Source organism: Polyodon spathula, chromosome 19 (genome assembly GCF_017654505.1).
Source record: "Polyodon spathula isolate WHYD16114869_AA chromosome 19, ASM1765450v1, whole genome shotgun sequence".
NCBI lineage: Eukaryota > Metazoa > Chordata > Actinopteri > Acipenseriformes > Polyodontidae > Polyodon > Polyodon spathula.
This window is the reverse complement of record NC_054552.1, coordinates 29,899,837-29,917,041: the sequence shown is the minus strand read 5'-3', so window position 1 is coordinate 29,917,041 and position 17,205 is coordinate 29,899,837. Positions and strand designations below refer to the sequence as shown.

The following is a 17,205-nucleotide window of genomic DNA, read 5'->3' as shown; positions in this document are numbered from 1 at the left end:
CTTACTACCCAGGAACAAAAATAAATAAATAAATAAATAAAAATTGTTACACGGTGTAATCAGTCCTGTTATATATTTTAGGTGCCAAGATGAACAATATTGTAGAAGCCGACTGTATGGAAATAATTCCCATCTGCTCTAAAACTTTTCAATTTGTAGTCTGAATCCTGATCTCATAAATTACAACAAATAAATATAAGATTTTAGAAAGATGCTGCGGAAATACTACGACTCGTATGGCATCTGTTTAAATACGAGCTGTACAATAGTTTTGGTAGTCTATGACATTGTCGGCTTTAATCACATAACTTGCAATAGGTAGGTTATGTACGGGCTACAGTAAATTAAAGTGTACATTACGTGTAAACAATCATTACAAATAAAATATTGGAATTGGCAATACTCTTATAACATTTTAAATATATGACAATGTCAACAGGAAAGAAAAACAAGCATGTTAGTCTAAAGTCTAACTCAGGTAAAACTGCTACAGCCAGAATTATATGAATGAAAAAATGAACAGCGATTAAGGTTTGGGGGCGGGGTAATCTAACCTGTTCTTAACCGCTATCCCAGGCTGGGAGGAACATACATTTCTTATAAAGCCTGTTCACTGTGCTACACTGACTCACACACACAAACGTCAACACCCAACAGCAGCGGAGCAATCTATAATATAAATTAATATATCTAACATGGCAGAGAACGGGACTATAGAGAACGGGCAGCCAGAGAAAAAGATCCCTTTCGTTCCTCATCCCATTAAAAACCTGGAAGTGAAGTACACAAAGGTAAGATGCTGGGACAGGCCATTCCAGCATACAGAAACTCCAGTACCTGTTGCTTCGGTTGCATTGAGATAGTATAGCGCTGTCATACGGCTGTGTTTGAAATAGACAAACACAAATTAGTCGGATTTAGGGGGACGATGAGGACATTTTGTACATGCTTAACATGTCATTTGTATGAATTCACTATGAACTAAAATACACGTTTAACAACATACATGCTTAGAAATGTCGATGAATACAAAAACGATAATGTACAGGATACATATGTTAGATACATTAATTTCAAAATGTCATTTAACATTCCTGTAGTATTCTCTTTTATTATGTTAACTGCTGGAGTAAGGATCCACTAAGCAGAGGATCCTAATAATTGTAATATTAGGAAATTCATTTTCCACGTCTCCTTTGAACAAGAGATTTTAATCTCAATGCGACTTTCCTGGTTAAAAAAAAGTCACATGAATTAAATGTTAAATTTGAAAAGGATTTGTAGTTTTAATTGTGTAATACAATGAAAAACTAATACGGTGTGTTACCATGTAGTCATATCTGACTATCTTTTTTAAAATAAATTAATTAGATTTTGTACTGGTCCTATATCAGCATTATAAATTCATGTTAAGGTATTATAAATAACCTATACTTAATTCAAAAGTAAACCACAGCTATTAGTTGACTTTAAAAAATACTTTTTTTGTATTTTGTTGTATTTTTTTATTTTTTTATGAGGGCACATTACTGTAAGTCAAACTGGTTTAACAGTGATATACATTTGTTTTTCAATGCAAATTTGTCAGTGTGAACATCAGAGAATATTTACTTTCAATATGAATTTGCAAAATATCATGTGCGTGTGTTTACTGTACAAAGACGGAACCTTTTAAATGTCAGTAGCGTTTTAGCTTGATATTAGAGAAACGCTGATGGAAATGTGAATAAGAGCTCTTTTGTCTACAGTGTAGCTACAGTAAATAGTCAACACAAGACAAATCGCGTATCTTCATTTACATGTAATCAGAGAAATACAATAATTACAGTGCTAATATAATCTGAGCGAAACAGGTTGATGAATTAATTAATAGTATCACAGGTGTTCAAGATATTTTCTTAATTTTTTTTATTTTTATTTATTTTTTCGTTCACTAGGTAACTTTCACCGTGTTGCTATTTATCAATCTCTGATGCTGTTTCCTTTTCAGACTTTGGATTATGTGTGTTGCGGCAACAGGCGCGTTTCTTTTGCAGCGGGGAAATGCCTATACAAATAGCCCAATAGACATGTTTGGAAATACATTAACTGTGTGTTCGTTGTTTGAACACGTTGTTTTCCCTTTCCATAGGTTTTTATTAATAATGAGTGGCACACTTCTGTCAGTGGTCTTAAATTTGCGACTTACAACCCTGCAACAGGCACTAAAATCTGCGACGTGGAAGAAGCTGACAAGGTAAACGTTCTGTTCTTGTATTTCCTATAATAACTATCCTAGTTGCTGTTTAAACCGAGTTCTCCAATCTCTACACATTGTTTACTTCTGTTGAGAGCTGTATCACTGATTGGGGAAAATGCTCAAGACCATAAGAGATGATTATGTATGTTCATGATTAACTCAATAACTGTACCATGATGTAAAGGGTCGGTGTACACTCATGCATACCCATATAATTACAGTTACTCATCTGTTAACAAAACCTACAATAACCATATATATTACTCAAGATTAAGCCCCTGTCTGCCACCTATCATTGTGGTGAGTAAGTATTCATAGGTTCTTATGTCACACATATGTCTTAGGATATATCTTGTAAAGCACCAGTCATCCAATTGTTAATCATATTTGCTATGAGTATTCCTTAGCATAAGTTCACCAGGGTATCAGAGTCGAGGATCCTAATGCACACACAAGTCTATTAAGTCATTTTTTACTTTGATGTTACTCCTAGTATCTGATGATGAGGTCTAAAGGAGACTATCAAGACTGTAGCAGTTTTATCACTGTTGACATACAATCACCTATTAATTTTATTATCCAGTATAGCTGCATCTTTTAGAAGAAGTCTAGTGAGCAGGAGGCTCATTGTGGCTCAGATGTTCTGTAGTGGTGCAATGCGTTGTCTTTATAATCACATCTCTATTTCCCAGGCTGATGTAGATAAGGCAGTGGAAGCTGCAAAAGCAGCTAACCTCAGGAGCTCTCCATGGAGAAAGATGGATGTGTCGAGTCGAGGGAGACTGTTACACAAACTGGCAGACCTCATTGAAAGAGATCGGGTGGCGTTAGCTGTAAGTGCATCCCCTACCTGCCTGTCTATCAGTCTGCGTTCCTGATGTACTGGTAACTAACTGCATGAGAATGCAACCAGAGCCTATATCAATTTTACAAGTTCAGTTCCTCGAAAATTAAGAAAGGATCAGGGTTTAAAAATTAATGTGCCTATGTAATGGAACCCAGGGGTTAAAATAATATATAAAACATAATAATTATGTTTATTTTACAGTAAAAAAAAAAAAAAAATGGACTTCATTCCATATTTAGTTACGTCCATGTTCTGATTTTGTATTGTTTTTATGGCGCCTGGGGATGTAATTAGCTGCATATTTAGAGGCTTACGGCTAGGATGGCTGGACCAGTTTTTAAAATAATCATCATTCAGTTTAAAATGTGTTTTCCTGCAGCAAATCTTTTTATTGAATGCATGTTCTAAATTACACCTCTATAAACAAAAAAAAAGTTTTATTTACAGGAACTAAAACCACAAAGGAAAAGGTAATGGGAAATTAAAGACAGTTATTTACCAGAACATAGAAATAACTTAACATAAAGTACTATTCTGTAATTTAATTTAGGGGGCTGGTATGTACTCTGAAGTTATTTCTGATTAGCTTTAGTATTTTAACTAGGCTGACAACTAAGTAAAAAAAAAAAAAAAAAAAAAAAAAACGTTGAATGTATTAAAAGAGAAATGAAATTAAATGGCTGCAGTATTGAAATCTATTTAGATAATAAGACAGACCTCAGCAATGCAACATTAAATGAACTGCATCAACTAACACAACATTCCTAAATGTTATGTTGCAAACCACAGGCAGCTGTTATATCATACGTAATCAAATCCTGGTCTGAATCAGTTTGCACTTAATTCAACTGTCACATCTTATTAAGGAAATAATATTTTAATTCATAAGGTAACAATGTGAATGAAGTCATGTTTTTGTGGGTTTGCATGTGACTGTTAATTAAATACATGCCAGATTGGGTTACTGTATCAGTAATTGCAGTGACTCCCAAACCTGTACACGCAAAATGGAAGTAAACTTGGAGATGACAAGATAAACATGGATTTTGTTTAGTTTTGGTGATATGTATTTAATGAGCTATAAGTTATTTACTTTGATAATAATTAAAGCCTAGGGGGATTGGTAATATCATTTCTAAAAGGAAGTCTGAGCTTTTACAGCAAAATATTGCTAAGCCCGCTCTTGCACAGGAAAACAAAAGAAAAAAATCTTCGTTATCCCTTCTGATTCACATATGGGTTTCAATGCCCAATGCAAAACTATTGCAACTGCATTGAGGAGTCTTTTCAGAAGTCTTCTCTAGACTAGTTGATAAGCATGGGAAGTAATGGCAGACACAATAATACAGTATTAAACAGAACACAGAAAATTAATCAGGTTAGAAATAAGGTGATAATGTTGTATGCAGATGGTACTATTTAATATTACAAATAACAAGAGTCACACATTTGCTTAAGCCTGTGTGTTGGTGTATTACCAGAATTATTGAAATAAAAAAGAGAACAAAAGAAAATACTGTTGAGCTACTGTTCTTTAGTGATTTCTTCAGGGAAACAGTCTTTTAAGGAAAAAAAAATAGTTGTAAAAGTTGTATTGTTCCTAAACTGTTATGCTTTGAACTGCAATTCGTTTCATTTTGCAATTTGAAATAAGCAGAGAATCGGAGGCGGCATTGTCGTTTCATTGCCTGTGAATCCCAGTCTCGTGTGTGTGAATCAGCTTCACTGCAGCTGCAGGGAGAATCTGTGACAAACTGAGATTGCACCTGCAGAGGGCTTTTGGTAATGAACTGTTCATTCTCTAGAAGCAGCATCAGGATACATACGGGTTATTGTTTTAGGTGCAAAACATGGGGCTAGATTACTGCATATATTTGAGAGAAATACCCACAAATACTGAACATAAAGCATCTATGAAAATATTACATGACGGGTCCTGGCATGCACATGTGTTATCTTTTTTTTTTTTTTTTTTTTTTTTTTTTTTAAATAAAAGGACAATCCTCAGCTGGGTGTCTTCTATGCGGTTGGTTTCATTCTCTTATTTAGATGAAAAATGATCTGAGGCCGTTCATAAGAAAGGAATGTAATTCTTGCGTCCAAAGTCAGCGATAGATAAGTTATGGATGATGTCCTCAGGGTGAGCTCTTTTTTCAATAGCAGTGGCATCTCAAGTAGCGTTCTAGGGAATTCATACAGGAATTCATACCTACAACCCTGCAGCACCACATGTGTTGTTTTGTAAAAAGCCCCGCTGTGTTGCCAGGCAGATCAAATCAAATCCACTGCAAGTTGTACGTAACCCCCTATGTTATAGATGCCAGTGCTTATGAAATATGTGTTCTCTGTTGTTTTTTTGCAGACAATGGAAACGATGGACACAGGAAAACCATTCCTCCATGCATTTTTTATTGACCTGGAAGGCTGTATAAAAACCCTGAGATACTATGCAGGCTGGTCTGATAAAATACAGGGCAAAACCATGCCAGTGGGTAAGTCAATTCAAAGAGGTCTGACATACATACATACATACATACAATCTTGATACAAATATGCACTTTGAGTCTTATTTTGAAAGCATTTCCTCCATTCATCAATAAGGTCACTTGCTTGTGTGCGTAGCTAGTGTATTTAAAAAGGTGTCACTGGCAGCCAAACCTGTTGGAAAACATTCTGAAAAGTCTGCTGAAGTTAAGAAACTATTACAACATAGATTAAACATATTTCTGTGAGCATGATGTATGATGAGTCTTGGATTGTTTCAAACTTAGTCACTTTTTACAGCGGGTGTTTTGATTACCGCACGTTCTCAGCGGGTGTTTTGATTACCGCACGTTCTCAGCGGGTGTTTTGATTACCGCATGTTCTCAGCGGGTGTTTTGATTACCTCAGGTTCTCAGCGGGTGTTTTGATTACCTCACGTTCTCAGCGGGTGTTTTGATTACCTCACGTTCTCAGTGGGTGTTTTGATTACCGCACGTTCTCAGCGGGTGTTTTGATTACCTCACGTTCTCAGCGGGTGTTTTGATTACCGCATGTTCTCAGCGGGTGTTTTGATTACCTCACGTTCTCAGCGGGTGTTTTGATTACCGCACGTTCTCAGTGGGTGTTTTGATTACCGCATGTTCTCAGCGGGTGTTTTGATTACTGTACGTTCTCAGCGGGTGTTTTGATTACCGCACGTTCTCAGCGGGTGTTTTGATTACCGCACGTTCTCAGCGGGTGTTTTGATTACCGCACGTTCTCGGTGGGTGTTTTGTTTTGGTAATGTGCTTCAGCTCTGCTCAGCGTAATTCTGAAGCGCACGTCATGGTAGCTAGAGTAGACCAGTTGGTCAGATTTATACACTCAGCGGTTACACGCTATTTAGACTGTTTGAGAGGGTGGTCACATCTCGCTCTCTAACAGCTGGGTAAAGTCGACCACTGTTTAAGGGAAATAAACGCAATAGCCGTAACTTATCGTAACATGGCACATTGTTTCTGATCTGTCAGGTTTTTTGGTATTTTATACATGAATATTTCCCTTACTACAAATTTAATATACCTAACTCATGTCACTAGGGAAGAGCAAGAGGACTGCAAAGCTACAGTTCATCTCAAGTATAACCCAAAAGTTATCATAAACATACCCTTTTTCAAATCATCTTGAGTTGAAAACATTTTATATATATATATATATATATATATATATATATATATATATATATATATATATATATATATATATAGCATCTTATAAAAATGTTACAAAATATAATTGGGATCATACTGTGAACTGTACATTCTATCCAAATGTTTATTTATAAAGTTTTGACTCAAACAGCGATCATCAGAGTGCCATATTGAAAGGGCATATTACCAAAAACTGTCTTTGTGGTGTAAAGAATACACCAATAAATAAGGAAGCCATGCTGTTAATGTGAAAATAGGACAAGCCTTCGATCAGCAATGCCACCTTAATTCATAATATAGCAATACCACCTTAAATTGCCTTTGTGTCAATATCTGATGCCACCTTGTATCAAGAGTAATGGAGATGGAGTCTCTAAGCCCAGAACAAAGCTTTAAACCAGAGCCAAAGGTAAAATTCACAGAGCTTGAACCAGAGCCCACTCCTTTCAATGCTCCCTCTTCTCTAATTACAAAATGGCTCTCTAGTAATATATAGTTGTTTGTTCTGAGGCTGTGATTAGAATTGGCCTGCTATAATTCCCATGTTTTATTTTTTTATTTTTTTTGGAGTCCAGAAAGTTTTGCCCAGAAAGAAGCGTGCAATTTCTTGGCTCAGGAGAGCTTTGAAACCCTTTCTCTAATGCGCTGGTTTATATTTCTCTCCTTTTAGATGATGACTTTGTGTGTTTCACTAAGCATGAACCCGTCGGTGTGTGTGGAGCCATCATCCCCGTAAGTAAAGGAGGGAAATCGAGGCGCATCAGTACAAAACTATCCTATCAAATGCAGACGATCAAATGGAAAACCTCTGGATTCTTGTGCCACAGACCCACGTGTTTGCCTTGCACTTGCCCATCTCCCATTGTCAAACTGCAAGGTGGCTGTGGTGTTGCCTCTGTTGTTGTGAGCTCTTTAGTGTCGGCGATGCTATCTGTCAGAGCGCTGAAGCAGAGGTGCAAAGTGAACCCCGGGGGAATGCAGTCCAGGTGTTTGCTTTCACTCACAGGTGAACATAGCTGGGTATCAGGATCTGAACTGGTGTCAGCTCGATAAGATAATGCCAGTCAGACTCTCTATATGAGATGGACACGCTTGGGAACACAGAGCTTTTGTCTTTGTTCTTAGTCCTGAAACTCTCTTTCCCTTCCCTGTTTTCATTAGGGGGGTATCCAGTCTGGTTCTATGTAAAAACATGTGCTTCTCTTCTCCCCTGCAGTGGAACTTTCCCTTGTTAATGTTTATGTGGAAGATGGCTCCAGCACTGAGCTGTGGGAACACTGTGGTTATCAAGCCTGCAGAGCAGACGCCTCTAACAGCACTGTACATGGGTGCTTTAGTGAAGGAAGTGAGTACACCAGTGCATACAGAATACAAGAAGCAAAACAAACAAACAAGTGACTCCTCTTCTATGATAGCAGTCCAAACGGTTATGGATAATCCCTGACAGAATGATGCATAAAGCAAAGGTTATGTTTTAAAGCTATACCTGTTGACAGGTTCACACCGAGAATGACTTTGTAAGTGGACCTGAGGTCTCTGGTACTCTTTTGGAACACAAGTTGTTACAAACTATAGAGCCATGAAGTCCTGTCAGGCTCAATAGATTGTGAGAATTGCATCCTTGCTCCCCAAGGATTCAAGTGTAAGGTACCCTTAATATACCGATGTAGCTGAGACTGATCCCCAGGTGAACACATGGTTGTGTTGCTGTAATCGTAATTTTAATTCTCACCTTCAGACTTACCTTTATATAAAAAAAAGAGAAATATTTTAGCCTGTAATGGGTTACAGTTCATTTTTTCTCTATGCAGGCTGGTTTCCCCCCTGGTGTGGTGAATATAGTCCCAGGATTTGGACCCACGACAGGTGCAGCCATTGCCAGTCATCCGGATATTGACAAAGTGGCATTCACCGGATCAACCAAGGTATGTTTCTTTAATAAATACGTAAACATCACTGCAAAACACTCACATGCTGTTCGACCATTTTATTTATTTATTTTTTTAATTTTTTTGTAGATTGGGAAACTTGTCAAAGAAGCAGCTGCTAAAAGTAACTTGAAACGAGTGACTCTAGAACTGGGAGGGAAAAATCCATGCATCGTTTATGCTGATGCTGACTGTAAGATCTATTTATATATATACATTCTATTGTATTATTTAAAATATTCATCTACGGATTATAGAATACAAATATAGGCTAGTACTTGACTAACGCTTTTCTCCCTCCTTGATCCTGTTGCAACAAACACCTGTTCGTTGTCAATAACGCCATGACAGAAACTGTCTTTGCTAACTGACCTGTCGTAACGATGGAAGGGCGAGTCATAAATCTGTTGTATTGCTTCTGACAGTATCAAAGCAATATATTTGATGTATGTTACGCCTGAACTGCTGGTCCATAAGGTAAATATTTGCAGCATCAAACGATCAAACCACTTAAAAGAAAGCTTGGTTAATAGTGTTTTGTATCCCTTCAAACTGAACAGACTTTGAAGAGGTCCTATCATTATTAAAAGAGCAGAAGCATGATGCTTTTTTATGACAGTGTAACCAATAGGCCAATATCTTTACATTGCTTACTGCTTTACAGGTTTGTTTGGGTTTCTGAAGGCATTGTCCAGTTACAAATGTGGTTTGATTATTAAGTGATTTACCTGGTTGGGGAGGCTGTGTTTGAATTCCATTGTGAAAGGATTTCCGGAATCTCTCTTAGTGGTATACGGATTCATGCATCTCTCTGTGGTTCTCTTTCAGTGGACCTGGCAGTGGAGGAGGCGCAGCAGGGAGCGTTCTTTAACCAGGGCCAGTGCTGCACGGCCGCCTCTCGCATCTTCGTGGAGGAGCAGATCTATGAGGAGTTTGTCAGGCGGAGTGTGGAGCATGCTGGGAAGAGAGTCATTGGGGATCCATTTGATCCACGAACATCCCAGGGACCGCAGGTACTTCTAACACAACAAAGCCTTGTGCTCTATAACCACCTTCAGTATAAAGGTTCGTAAATTACAAACGAGGCATATCAGACCTTAAAGTTAAGACCTTCAATTAACTGTTGGTTTGTCTTGAAAAGTTTTATGCACACTGTTCTTTCTTCATTCAGTGAAAACATGCTTTCTCTAAATAATCTTTATGAAGCGTGTGTCTGAGGTTAGTTGCATGTCATTTACCATTACGCTCTGCAACATGCAGGGGGAGCTAATAAGCCATTTTTTTTGGATACCTGACAGTTTTGGCACAGTTTCCAATGTTGATTTAACATTGAAGCATTGGAAATATGAAGTGCCATAAGAAGCCAGTGCAGCAGAGCAGCGACAACAGAAACTAAACAAGACCTCTGAGCCATCTACTTCATTTTCTTTTAATCAGTTGAAATATTACATCCCTATCATTTTTTTATTTTACATAAATTAATTTCTTTATTTATAATCAGTCCACGTTCAACAGCTTGATTCATTGTTATCCCTGTTGACCCCCTCCCTCTCCAGATTGACCAGAAGCAGTTTGATAAGATCATGGAGCTGATTGACAGTGGGAGGCGGGAAGGCGCCAAGCTGGAGTATGGCGGCTCAGCCATTGAGGACAGAGGTCTATTTATACAGCCCACTATATTTTCGGGTGTTAAAGACCACATGCGCATTGCTAAGGAGGAGGTACGCCACTGTCTGTATATGTAGTTACCCTCAGTTTGTTTGGTTTTCTTTTGAAATGTTCCAAAACTAGTATCACATTGAGTGTCAGATGAAGCATTTATTGATGTCTTATTTTACTTCTAAAATGCTCCACCTGCTGAAATATCACATTTGATTACCTGACAAACGAATGATGTTGGGGCCCAGAAGGTATACAGTCTTGACACTCAGGAAGCACAATCATTTTATTAGTGACCAGGAGGTGGCACCAAAGGACTAGCTCCTGCACGCATTTATGTGTTTTTTTGTTTGTTTTTTTGGTAGATAAAAGGCCAATATTCATGTTCATTCTTAACAGGAAAAATATTTCAACATCACCAGCCCTATTATAAAAGCACCAATTTTACTGAGTTGATTAATTATTACAGATCTTTGGACCCGTACAGTGTATATTTAAGTTTAAAAGCCAAGAGGAAGTCATTAAGAGAGCGAACAGTACTCGGTATGGATTAGCAGCAGCTGTGTTTACAAAAAGCATGGACAAAGCGCTGAGTGCAGCTTCTGCTTTGGAGGCTGGGACTGTCTGGTAAGGGTTTCTTTTAATGCAATCCCAGATCATTGTGTGAATTAGACATGCTTTGATGCTATAAGGGTGATATAATTCACATGACTCAGCCTGGTTCACATGAGCAATAAGGAAAAGCTTCACAAACACCTGCCTATTATGTGCCACTATTACATTGCATGAAACTGTACAATAGTGTAAATTATATCTGGTATTAACATGATATTCATTACAGAACACCTGCAGCGTTTACAAGAGATGCATTGCTGTATCCAGTGTTGTTTGTATAACAGCAATGTTTTTTTGTTTATGTTTTATGAATCATGATTGTTTTGATGTTTTTATTCACACTTTTTCACATGTGAGCATTATTCAGAAGAGAACAAATTTCTCCTGTTAATTTCATAGTGTATCCAGTTCGTGCTCTCTCCTGCAGCAATGCTGGTGCTCTGATTGAAATGAATGGTGTAATGCGGAAACAGACAACTGCCATTGTTACAGGAGGGAGCCTAATCTGGATACATTACCATTCTCATAACAGAGATACACAATCTAACAATTCATTGGAAATTAAAGCAATTGTGCATTTTATCCACAAGATGGCGCTCAAATATGGCAAATACAATACTGTAAGCATTAGAGTTTACATAGCCTGAGGAAAATGTCAGGTAAGAATGTCAGTGGTCAGCCAAAATGACACTGTTCTTAGTTACAGTCTGTCAAGAAGGGTTCCTTTGTTTCGGTATTGGATTTCTTCATTTTGGGGCTGTAATAAAGCACATTAAACTGCATTGTTTACTATGCTGTTGTAGAGCTAAACAGATGACTACATGTTTGCTTGGCGCTGTTCAGTTCCTGGATTTTATTGATTAAAATTGATTCAAAGTGAAGCAGCCATTATCCCACCAGTAGTGCCCACCAAGCTTGGAAACTTGAACTGTGACTGTAACTATTCCTACATCCAGTCTTGTACAGAAGCAGGGCACGCACATCCATAACAAAGGAGCCTTTCATTCGCTTGAAGAGTGTCTTCAAATATCTTTTTTTGTTTTAGTTTTTTACCTTTGCCTGACTATTTTCATGATATTTACAGTCACAGTAGTACTATTTCATGATATTTACAGTTACTGTAGTACTATTTCATGATATTTACAGTTATTGTTTCACTATTTCATGATATTTACAGTCATTGTTTTACTGTTTCATGATATTTACAGTTATCATTGCGTGGTTCTGGATTGTGTTGCTCCAATATTGAACTATTTGGTTTCTTCTCTAATCTGCCTTCATGGTTTTCCGCTTGTCTGGAGAATCCTACATTCCAGGACTAAGCAGCCTTGCTCATTCCATTAAAACCAAGTGGCAATATGGGCTTTCAACTATGCTAAGCCTACTTTCTCTCTGTCTACAGCATGCTATATCTATCTAGCTATCTAGCTATCTAATTTTTCAATCCCACCACTGAACATTCACCAGGCAAGCTCAAAGCCAGGTAAAGGCAGATTTATAGAAGTTTGTTTTATAATAACTCTGCATAAGAAAAGGTAACAGCCAAAAGCAATTCAGATAAAAAGTTGAAGCGGCTGACCATTTCAAATGCTATATCAACAGGAGAACAGTAGTCTATGATCAAAGTCTGGAGCAGACTATGACCGTTTGTGGCAGACAGACAGACAGGTTCAAGGCTTTGAATGATGCCCCCCACAATAAAACACATTTCAAAATATATTTCTGCATTTGAGGTTCCTAACCTAATTTTTTTCCGCTGTTAATAATCTGTATGCAATTCAGGCTGTGTTGAGTATTGTTGCTTAACAATAAAGCAGCAGTTCAGCATTGCATTCTCATTGACACTGTTCTGCCTTTTCTCACTCAGGATAAACTGCTACAATGCTCTCCATGCTCAGGCTCCCTTCGGTGGCTATAAGATGTCAGGAAATGGCAGAGAACTGTAAGAACATCCTGTGTTCTCTTCTATATATAAATAATGGCATGCAAATGAGTGGTGGTGCTTGATATTGACGTACATGTAAATCTATACACAGTACCATGTTGTATTTTACTGAGCGTTGTCAGCAAGCTGTTGAAGCAAGTGGAGCTGGTTTCCCTGCTTTTACTTCTTCTGTAAACAAGCAAGGAAAGCCCTGGAAGAAAGCAGTCTTAAACTGTCCAGGGGTGTGGAAAGATTTGCCCCTGGTCCAAAATGTCTAGAGAATTCTGTAGATTTATATAGCAGGAATGGAAATAAGAACTGCAGTTTGATCCTTTCCTGGTTTTCCTAAGAGTTTAATAAGACACTCCTGTGCTTGTTACCTATACACTAGGGCTAATTAAGTGCATATTAAAACCTGGAATGGGTCAAAATGATATTCCCTATATAGTCCTATTTTCTATATTTTTTGTTTTGTTTTGACCAAGGGCCATAAGGTTGTGTACAATTCAGTTTTCTAAATGTTTCTTCTTCTTATTATTTTTTTTTCCAGTGGGGAATATGCTCTGGCAGAATACACTGAAGTTAAAGCAGTCACAATCAAACTTACACAGAAGGATCACTGAATAAACAATGAACAGAGAACTGGAAAACTCCCAATGTACAGTACAAGTCACTACTGCAGTGGAGAACAAAGCATGCCAGCCTCACAGCTGGTGCTACAGCAGCACATGCTACTGTATCAGAACACCAACCCTTTAGAGATAATCAAGGGACTTGCTTTAAAACCATAGTGTTTAAAAGAATCTCCTAATATGTTTTAGATTTTCGACTCTAAGAAGCTCTTATTTATTTAGAAATTGTCTACCCAGGAGGACTGAAGTACAGCACCTTGTTTTCTTTTCTTTTCCTGCTTCTTGAAAAAGCAGCAGGGAAAGGGGTTATTAAGAGGCTTACTGGGGCAATGTAGTCAAGGAAGGTGCTGCCGAATTGTATGTATTTTGTATCTGTTGACATAATGTCGTATAACCTTTAGCGAGCCATTCAACCCACAAAGGCTTTTTTTTTGTCCATCAGCCAGTTTCCAATTTCTCAAACCACATAGCTCTGTGAATTAAATTTTTTTTTTGCAAAGGCAATTCTTGATATTTCACCTCACAGAACAAACGGAATGCTTCAAAGACATCTGTGGGTTTTGTGTTTTTTTGTTTTTTGTTTTCCAAGTCTTCTTGATTTTGTTTTTTTATTATTCCAAAGCCATCCAGAATGTTTTTTCTAGTTTACGGCAACTGTAAACTTCTTCCCCATTGGCGCACTAACCTGCATCATTGGTTCCACTCTTACACCAAGCCGTGAAGGTTAATTCAACAGTAAGGACGGAATTTGAAGGTGCACTCAACATTCAGTCAGGTTTAAGAGTTGGAGGAAGAGTTCAAACAAAATTACAGCAACAAGCTGAACTTGGCGATTGAAACACCGGCAGAATAAAAATAACTACTGTATTATCTAAACTAAAGTAGGCCACCACATGTATGAAAACAGACTAATAATTTGCTAGAAACATACTCTTTAATAGCTGGTTTGTTGTCTGCTTAATCTCTTGGAAGCAAAGCATTCTGTGCTGGATCTGCTGTTTGATTTCAGATTCCCGGTAGAGAATGAGGTCAAACTTGAAAATTGCTCTTTAGGACATTTATATAATATTTATATGTGAATGCGTATTATTATTCAAATTTTCTTTGTTAATATATAAAAAATACAATTATTTAGGAAGTATTTTGGTATGAATAAACACTTCACATTTTAAAATTACTATGAAACTTGGTATGTGATGTACTATACATTATATTTTGTTTTCTGTGTAGCCATTTAGATTTCCCAACTGGGAAAGTAAACAGACCCCAGTAAAAGACCAGCTACAGCTTTTATAATCTTATGGTCTCTGGTTTTAAAATCAGCCCTTGATAATGTATGCATGGTTCACACTTCCATGCATTTATGGTTCAGCCCAATCCTACTGTATGACTCCCTGGTAATGCAGTGATGGCTACTTTACTAACCATTTGCAAAATGGTAGTTTATTAATTAATTGACATAAACGGACGCAGGGTGAAGGTAATTACTACCGATGAAATGATTATAAATATATAATATCAAATATATACATTATATATATATATATATATACTATATATATATACATATACATATACATGCCTTACATTTGTAGTATTTAAGACAACTTGTAAAATATACAACAATCATTTTCTATTTAATAGGTCATTTAAGTGTTTTGTAAAAAAGATGTCTGTCCTGGTGTTTTGTTTTAGATGACATGTCAATGTCCTCAATGCAGGCCAGCAAACCAATTGTAATACTACTGTTTCAGTTCCAATATAGAATGTTTAATTGTTATAATATTCTTGGATGTGTATGATTATGCTCTAGTGATTTCTGACTTTTAAACTATTTTTGACTATTTTATATATTTAAATATCCTACAACACCCACTCTTCTTTTTCTTAAATAAATGCTATTCAAGATTTTAAAAAACCAATCCAATTTGTTTTCATTCATTGATGTTCTGCATGTGTTGAACACACCGGGCTGCCAGTATATTCTGATGGTGCTAGCCCAGCTATATCAATATTATCAAACCAGATACTCCCAATATGTAAGTTTTAGAACACTTAGATAACCTAGAGATATGTTTAAAGACAGGTCTGACACTCAGTATGCCTCCAGTAGGATTACCATATCACTGCTCACTGATACAGCTCAGGCTTTTCAACATATCTCTAGGTTATCTAATTGTTCTAAAACTCTATTATATGCAAACTTATGGAAACTATAATAAGATCCAAAATGGAAAATTACCTATATGGTAACAGGGTCCTGGGAGACAGTCAACATGGTTTTAGGAAAGGGAGATCATGTCTAACTAACTTTCTTGATTTTTTTGAGGATGCAACATCGATAATGGATAATTGCAAAGCATATGACATGGTTTATTTAGATTTCCAGAAAGCTTTTGACAAAGTCCCGCACAAAAGATTAATTCTCAAACTGAACACAGTTGGGATTCAAGGAAACACATGTACATGGATTAGGGAGTGGTTAACATGTAGAAAACAGAAAGTACTGATTAGAGGAGAAACCTCAGAATGGAGTGTGGTAACCAGTGGTGTACCACAGGGATCAGTATTAGGTCCTCTGCTATTCCTAATCTACATTAATGATTTAGATTCTGGTATAGTAAGCAAACTTGTTAAATTTGCAGACGACACAAAAGTAAGAGGAGTGGCAAACACTGTTGTAGCAGCAAAGGTCATTCAAAATGATCTAGACAAGATTCAGAACTGGGCAGACACATGGCAAATGACATTTAATAGAGAAAAGTGTAAGGTACTGCACGCAGGCAATAAAAATGTGCATTATAAATATCATATGGGAGATATTGAAATCGGAGAAGGAATCTATGAAAAAGACCTAGGAGTTTTTGTTGACTCAGAAATGTCTTCATCTAGGCAATGTGGGGAAGCTATAAAAAAGGCTAACAAGATGCTCGGATACATTGTGAAAAATGTTGAATTTAAAACAAGGGAAGTAATGTTAAAACTGTACAATGCACTAGTAAGACCTCATCTTGAATATTGTGTTCAGTTCTGGTCACCTCGCTACAAAAAGGATATTGCTGCTCTAGAAAGAGTGCAAAGAAGAGCGACCAGAATTATTCTGGGTTTAAAAAGGCTTGTCATATGCAGACAGGCTAAAAGAATTTAATCTATTCAGTCTTGAACAAAGAAGACTACGCGGTGACCTAATTCAAGCATTCAAAATTCTAAAAGTTACTGACAATGTCGACCCAAGGGACTTTTTGGACCTGAAAAAAGAAACAAGGACCAAGGGTCACAAATGGAGATTAGACAAAGGGGCATTCAGAACAGAAAATAGGAGGCACTTTTTTACACAGAGAATTGTGAGGGTCTGGAATCAACTCCCCAGTAATGCTGTTGAAGCTGACACCCTGGGATCCTTCAAGAAGCTGCTTGATGAGATTCTGGGATCAATAAGCTACTAACAACCAAACGAGCAAAATGGGCCGAATGGCCTCCTCTCGTTTGTAAATTTCTTATGTTCTTATGTTCTCATATCGCAGTGCATTCTGGTACGTTTTACCTGGCTCAGGTACCTGTCACTTGTTTCTTTTCTTTGAGAAGCAGGACTACACTTACCAAAATGCATTGGGTGTGAGTTAAAAATTCTGAACTGTACCAGTGAATATAATCGTACGGTAATCCTATGATATACTTAATTATCTG

The 17,205-nt window shown here is 37.2% G+C and overlaps 1 protein-coding gene across 2 annotated transcripts; it reads left to right on the top strand.

Moving 5' to 3' along the window:
- The first annotated feature begins 616 nt into the window (after positions 1-616).
- On the top strand, positions 617-14,959 carry LOC121295028 (aldehyde dehydrogenase family 1 member A3-like). Of its 2 annotated transcripts, XM_041219306.1 has the most exons (13): positions 617-791; positions 2,132-2,236; positions 2,932-3,072; positions 5,449-5,578; positions 7,431-7,492; positions 7,977-8,105; positions 8,572-8,685; positions 8,779-8,881; positions 9,517-9,701; positions 10,245-10,409; positions 10,817-10,974; positions 12,830-12,904; positions 13,437-14,959. In XM_041219306.1, exons 1-13 carry the CDS (start codon positions 696-698, stop codon positions 13,507-13,509), a joined length of 1,536 nt encoding a protein of 511 aa, XP_041075240.1. In that variant the 5' UTR covers positions 617-695; the 3' UTR covers positions 13,510-14,959. The 2 variants fall into 2 exon arrangements, with proteins under 2 accessions (XP_041075240.1, XP_041075241.1); XM_041219307.1 differs by lacking the exon at positions 10,817-10,974 and having other exon boundaries at positions 13,437-13,526.
- The last annotated feature ends 2,246 nt before the right edge of the window (positions 14,960-17,205 follow it).

Coding starts and splice junctions, on each gene's coding strand:
- LOC121295028 (XM_041219306.1), top strand. CDS start 696: ATGGCAGAGAACGGGACTATAGAGAACGGGCAGCCAGAGAAAAAGATC. Junction 5,579..7,430: donor GGGCAAAACCATGCCAGTGG/GTAAGTCAATTC, acceptor CTCTCCTTTTAG/ATGATGACTTTGTGTGTTTC. Junction 8,106..8,571: donor TGGGTGCTTTAGTGAAGGAA/GTGAGTACACCA, acceptor TTCTCTATGCAG/GCTGGTTTCCCCCCTGGTGT.